Source organism: Antedon mediterranea, chromosome 11, assembly GCF_964355755.1.
Source record: "Antedon mediterranea chromosome 11, ecAntMedi1.1, whole genome shotgun sequence".
Classification (NCBI taxonomy): domain Eukaryota; kingdom Metazoa; phylum Echinodermata; class Crinoidea; order Comatulida; family Antedonidae; genus Antedon; species Antedon mediterranea.
The window spans coordinates 16,636,654-16,642,653 of record NC_092680.1 but is presented as its reverse complement, the minus strand read 5'-3'; the positions used below and the strand labels follow the sequence as shown (position 1 = coordinate 16,642,653).

The window sequence follows — 6,000 nt, the reverse complement described above, 5'->3', positions numbered from 1 at the left end:
GTAATGCTGGTATGTCGCAGTCAGACATAAGATCAAAGGACTGTTATTGGCGCCTTACTTGAATGAGAGGGCGGTATTTCAACAAATCGAGAAAGTTAACATGGTTGTCTTTTTGCTTACTTCTTTAGAATTAGACAAACTCCATTCTTACCTTAATTCTCTACAAGAATATTATTCTTGTTAAATAACAGTTACTAAGCCATAGATACCGTATACGAAGTTGTGGTGACAGTGTTAATGGTACATTAGCAGGTGGTCACAAAATTGCAATTCAGTTTATTTGCATCTCATCGGACGCCTTATTCCGGATTGACTATTAATAATAATAACAAAATAAATGCTTAGTACCAACATACAACAAAAGAATGCCTACATCTCTACAGACTATTATGCCTAACAGTAGAAACCAGCTTATAAGTCTGTATCATACTTAAAAGTGTACATTATAGATACACGCATTTTATTAAACACTTACCAAAGATATGTCTCTAGGCCTAAAGTAAACTTAGAATTGAACAGCTACAGCACTAACCTATGCTAGTTAACAAAAGCCAGGCATGCCAGGCAAACCTAATTTGCATATCAATTACCTGGAGCCAGGTGAGCTGCACCACCACAACTACAACCTAAGGATGCTTCAATGATAATAATATTATTGTTCATTTTTCTGTGCACAATTAAATAAACTTTTACCTATGTGTACACTTACAGTAGCTGTTAGGTCTCTTAAAATAGCGCCACTTGCATGACATTTGTGGCAATCTCTTGGTAGCCCTCTAGCACCAGTCAATAGCCCTGAGCCAGTCCCATAACTCTATACCGTTTTATAATTTGAGTTCAACGTGTTGTACGGTTGCATTTACCATGCGTGTAACCATAGTAACGTGTTTTTTCTGATTGCACAACAACTATCATTGTATTCAAATTTATTTATCCACGGGGCTGGATCAAACAATTTAAGAAATAGATAATGCTATGAAGGAGTAAGGCCTACTGTACTTGGAATTTTCCATGCTATCGTCTTCAATTACCTCAGACCTCACCGATCCGCCTCCATAAATCACTTTAAATAGTCTAAATAGTGTTGAACATGCTTTATTATGAAAGACATAAGTTCATTTTCTATTTTATTTTCTTCGAATAATAAATTTAGGCCAACAAGAATGCTCAAAATTTTAAAATAGCGCCACCTCCGGATTTTTTCTATACCCCCTTGGGGGCGCTCTAATGGATTAGCACACAGAGCCATATATATATATATATATATATATATATATATATATATATATATGTGGTGGCTCTGTTAGCACACAAAATACAAGGAGGGTGCAAACAACAGTTTCTCTTTTTTCAAAGACGAGATCAGGATTGATTAATTATACACACCTATGCCTTATAAATGTCATTAAAGAGACTCAATAAAACACAATTAATTCATAGCAAACATAAACATTTATTTCATATATTATTTACATTACAGTAATTAGCCAAGTGTATTAAAAACAAGCCATGAACACTGCTCCTGAACACATAGGCCTACCCGCGAAAAAGTGCTAAAAAAGAAGTCTTTGCGACTGTTTTTTCATCATAGTTAAAACAAATTTGACATGTTTTAACAAACATTAATGGAAATTTTAGAACCCTCATTTATCATTCATCCTGAGACAATAATTCAAATTTGAAATGTCTCAGTCAGAGTATCAATAACGCCACCAACGTCTATTATAAACACGTCTTTGCCATAGGCGGCGCACTTTATAGGAGCCATGTACAAAATGACTCTGGTATTAATGTCTTGACTAAAATGTATTAAATCAATTATAACAACATTTGATTTGTTTCGGTATAGTTATCACAGTATATTGGTCATTCAATAAATACAATGGGAATAGGCGTATAATAAGATATTTATATACAGTACATCGATGGTATAGGCCTAAAATAATTCAACAACTTTCATTATACTGCTTTTAAAAACACGTCTTGTTTTTTCCTTGAAATATATACATTGATCAGAAAAAAAGAAGCGGTGGTTCGGATGACAAAAGTCAGGTGATATGTATGATCACTTTATAGGTACCTTGCAAAAGTATTGATTATGGTTAGATAATTAATTGTATATCTAAATTATCGGTGACAATAGAAAAGGGTTTAAAAAAACGTCCCTTTCACGCGTCAAAATATTGTCATTAGGGAGGTTTCGCAATCTTACGAATACGATAACGAAAACGGATACGTCACGCACAATTATTCGTTTTTCGTAAGCCAGTAAAAATCTGTTTCGCATGGTAACGAAATATTAAGGGCGCTATCCAAAATATGACTGCGGTAAATTTGAGCGAAGTGCAGGAGGTACGTGTAGCTTGGTGCTACACATTCACATTGTTTAATGTAAACAAGAAATATTTCTTACAAAAAACGCTGCTCGCTTATTGAAAAATATTTTTTATTTCAAATGTTTTTGAATGTGTCATTTTATTGTCACATAATAGTTATTTTACCTGAAAAAAATGTAATTTAAAGCAACAAATACTTAAATTGTCTGTCAGACAATGGTTTTTGGGTTTCTTTTCTTTTTTTTATATGTGAATAAATATTATTTTTTTGTTACAGAAGTGAATACTCAATTTCTGTCACTTTAGTTAATTTTATTGCTACGGTCAAATCTGGGGGTCACTTCATCACCCTAGATATTTCAATTGTGAAGTATCCTATTACAAACACAAACTTTAATGGACTGTTTCGATAATAATTCAATGAATATCTGACAGTGAATATACCAGAAATGCTTAGGGATTTGTAATTTTAGCATGAAATGTCCTAATAGACTCTTTCCCAGACGTTTTTTGGGTCTACAACTGTAGCAGCTGGAATCAATAAATTATAGTGGAATTTCCATTTTCACAAAACTGTCTGTCCTTAGAACTATAGCTGCTGCTTGCTTTAGCTTCTGATTGAGTAGTCCTAATGGGACGTAGCGGGCTAGAGCAGCAGCGTGAAAAAGAACAATCATTCCATGCATGTAGGAGCAAAGATTGTATAGCGCCGCGTAGGAGGCCCCACTTATTTTCTACACACGCTTCTTATGCTTGGTTCTCACTATACAACGCAATGAAGTAATACGCGCAACGCAATTAATTCGACCAATCACAAGCGATGTATCATCTGAATTTTGTCGTTTTTGGTCAACTCGCTTCTGTTGCGCTTGCGTCCTAGAAGGAACCGTTGGACACATGGCATGGTTGCCGTAGAACACTTTATAAATAACGAAAACAACATTCAATAATTAACAAAGCATTTTTAGAAAAATTCAGTTACTTCTAAAAGAGATTGTATTAATTTGCACATTTATTTTCATGACATTCAATTCAATTAAATGAAATGTAATATTTCCAATAATATAGTGATTATTTGATATTGGGATTAGACTTTAACATTATTGTTAACATACCATGGTTATAAATGTTTCAGTCATAATGACACATTATACAAAGTACAATATAACATATAATGAAGACAAAGTTACGTAATATATAAATGTATAACTGAATTCCTTCTCAGTACAATAAACAGATCTTGACAATGAAAGCTTATTTGACGCTTTAAGTACGCCATACTTTTATGTAACCAATGATTGTTATTCATGCTGTAAGGGCGTGCCACTCCGCAAATTGACGTCGTGGATTCTGAACAATGTCGTCCCAGTGTTTAGCTTCCAGTTCATTGGCATTTTTACCGATGTTAAGTCGCCCAATTATTTCATTTTTTGTTACTCGATCATGGTCAAGCACATGAAATTCTAAATGGATATTCTCAAGCCCATCTATCGGAACATCGAACATGAAAGATTCGTTGAAAACCGGATTAAGTGTTCTCTTTTTTAATCGTGTTTTTTTCTTAGCAAGTCGTTGTGTTCCATACATGAGATACATCTTTACGTATGGATCTGAAAAATAAATGTGCAGTTAGAATATTTAATAAGCAATTGAAAAGATAAGTTTTCTGTATTTTTAAATCTTAACTAAATCATAGTGCAATTTATCAAGTTCATCTTTTACTGTTTTAACCTATCTTAATATTGAATTGTTTTTTTGTATGTATTTGCGTGTAACTATTTTTATGGTGTTTTTAACCTTGGGAAAACATTTTAATTGCTATATATTTGACAATAAATTTGAACTTGAACTTTAACCAATTGAATTATCTGATTACAATGATATTTATTATATTATTAAGTGGTATTCTTTAAAATGACGCATACTATTCATAACCAAAATATAACATTTAAATACAGAAAGTTCCTAAGATCTTAAGGCTGTCAGTATTTTGCAAAATATTGACTACGTACCAGAGAGCCCAGTAACATCCATCTTTGGTAGATTTTTCGCCTTCAATACGACGACAGTTAGCTTATTGAGCGCCGGTTGATAGCCTAGGGATACTAGTAGCTCACCACGACCCTGACTCTTCGCTACCTTAAAAAAAAAAAAAAACAAGACAGAGAACATCAAAATCAATTCTATCCTGATTGAACTCATTTTATGCAGCTCTAACCAGCAATTCCAGGAAGAGAAAAGAACTCGTCCTGTAACCAGAAAAGCTTCGCCTCAATGTCAATTACAAGACAAGAAACTGTTGTTAAATATTAATAATACGCCAAAATTACATGGCTAGGACAAAAGATATTTTCATTTGATTTTATAACTATCGTCTTATTTTGTGTACTACACAAATATGAGACTATGCTGCATTACATGTTGCATTACTAATTAAAACGAATTCTTAAACCTTTGACCTTTTCATACTATTCATTTACTTAATTCAAATTTCTGTTGAAAACAGTCATGCGGAATACGACTGCATATTAAGTTATAAATACAAGAAACAAAACTGTCTGTAAACAAGTATTTCCAGCTGTTGCTGCCGATGTATAGATTGATACTTAATGATTTGAGTACGTGTTCACACGCGTAAAACCGGGTGGATTGTAGACGCTGTTTTTGTAGAGACTGCAGGTATATACACGTGACGTGAAAATAATAGTTTATAAGTTACAAAAATACATCTTTCAATCAATCAAAATGACTCTTGACGATAGGGTGAACAAAATGTACATTTAATGTCCAGTACTTTTTACTGTATATTGTGTTTCAATAAGATCAACCTGACATTCATGATAAATTCGAATGTGATTGTGTTCATTTCAAAGTATCATTCTAAAATAAAATATTCATTCCGTTCTCAATCTAGTTCGTATAAATTAGCGGTAGTTTGTAAAGCAGATTTTCCACTAGGCGAATTTGTTCGCGCGAATCGAACGCGCCAGCTTGTACGCATGTGTATTCATGTTTACATCTTCCAAATCCTTCTCTACGCATGCGTATTAGCTGACGCCTTCGATTCGCGCGAACAAATTCGCCTAGTGGAAAATCGGCTTAACAGACCGTTTTATAGCTTTCTACCTTTATTAATGTTGGTTGCTTGATATGAGAGCAACTAACGCACATGTACTCCTGAAATACGCATGTAATTACTACGTTAGTCACGTGGGTAATTTGTAACAATGAAATTCACATGACAAAGCGCAAGCGACAGTTAGGATGATGCATCACGTCGTGAATGGTCAAATTACGCCAGTTGCGCTTACGTCTGCGTTGCGTCCTAAATGGGAACCACGATTAAAATCAATCACGGTGCGTTGCGCTTACGTCCTTGCGTTGCGTACCAGTGGTATTTGAGGAATACTACATTCCAACCCTTTTCTCTTACAATTCCAAATCTAAAATATTACGTTTTTTTCTCAACCTTTGATCAACAACATCGTGTACTAGGCTAGGATTGCTATCTTGATAGTGTTAGGTTTACAGGAAAAAAATAATGTGTGGGCTGTATATAATTTATGAGTGGGTGGATTATCATATTATATTACGATTGAAAGTTCATAATGGTCAGGTTATAGACTCGAGAACAACAATCTTTTATTTCAACCTGTCGTTAGTA

The 6,000-nt window shown here is 33.9% G+C and overlaps 1 protein-coding gene across 1 annotated transcript in view; it reads right to left on the bottom strand.

The window, feature by feature from the left end:
- Positions 1–1,429: 1,429 nt before the first annotated feature.
- Positions 1,430–6,000, bottom strand: part of LOC140062660 (synaptotagmin-4-like) — a 31,780-nt gene continuing 27,209 nt past the window's right edge. The window contains exons 3-4 of the mRNA XM_072108966.1: positions 4,349–4,475; positions 1,430–3,946 (exon numbers count right to left, since the gene is read on the bottom strand). Coding sequence (XP_071965067.1) covers positions 3,642–3,946; positions 4,349–4,475 — 432 coding nt within the window. The 3' untranslated portion in view covers positions 1,430–3,641. The remainder of the gene's footprint in view (positions 3,947–4,348; positions 4,476–6,000) is intronic.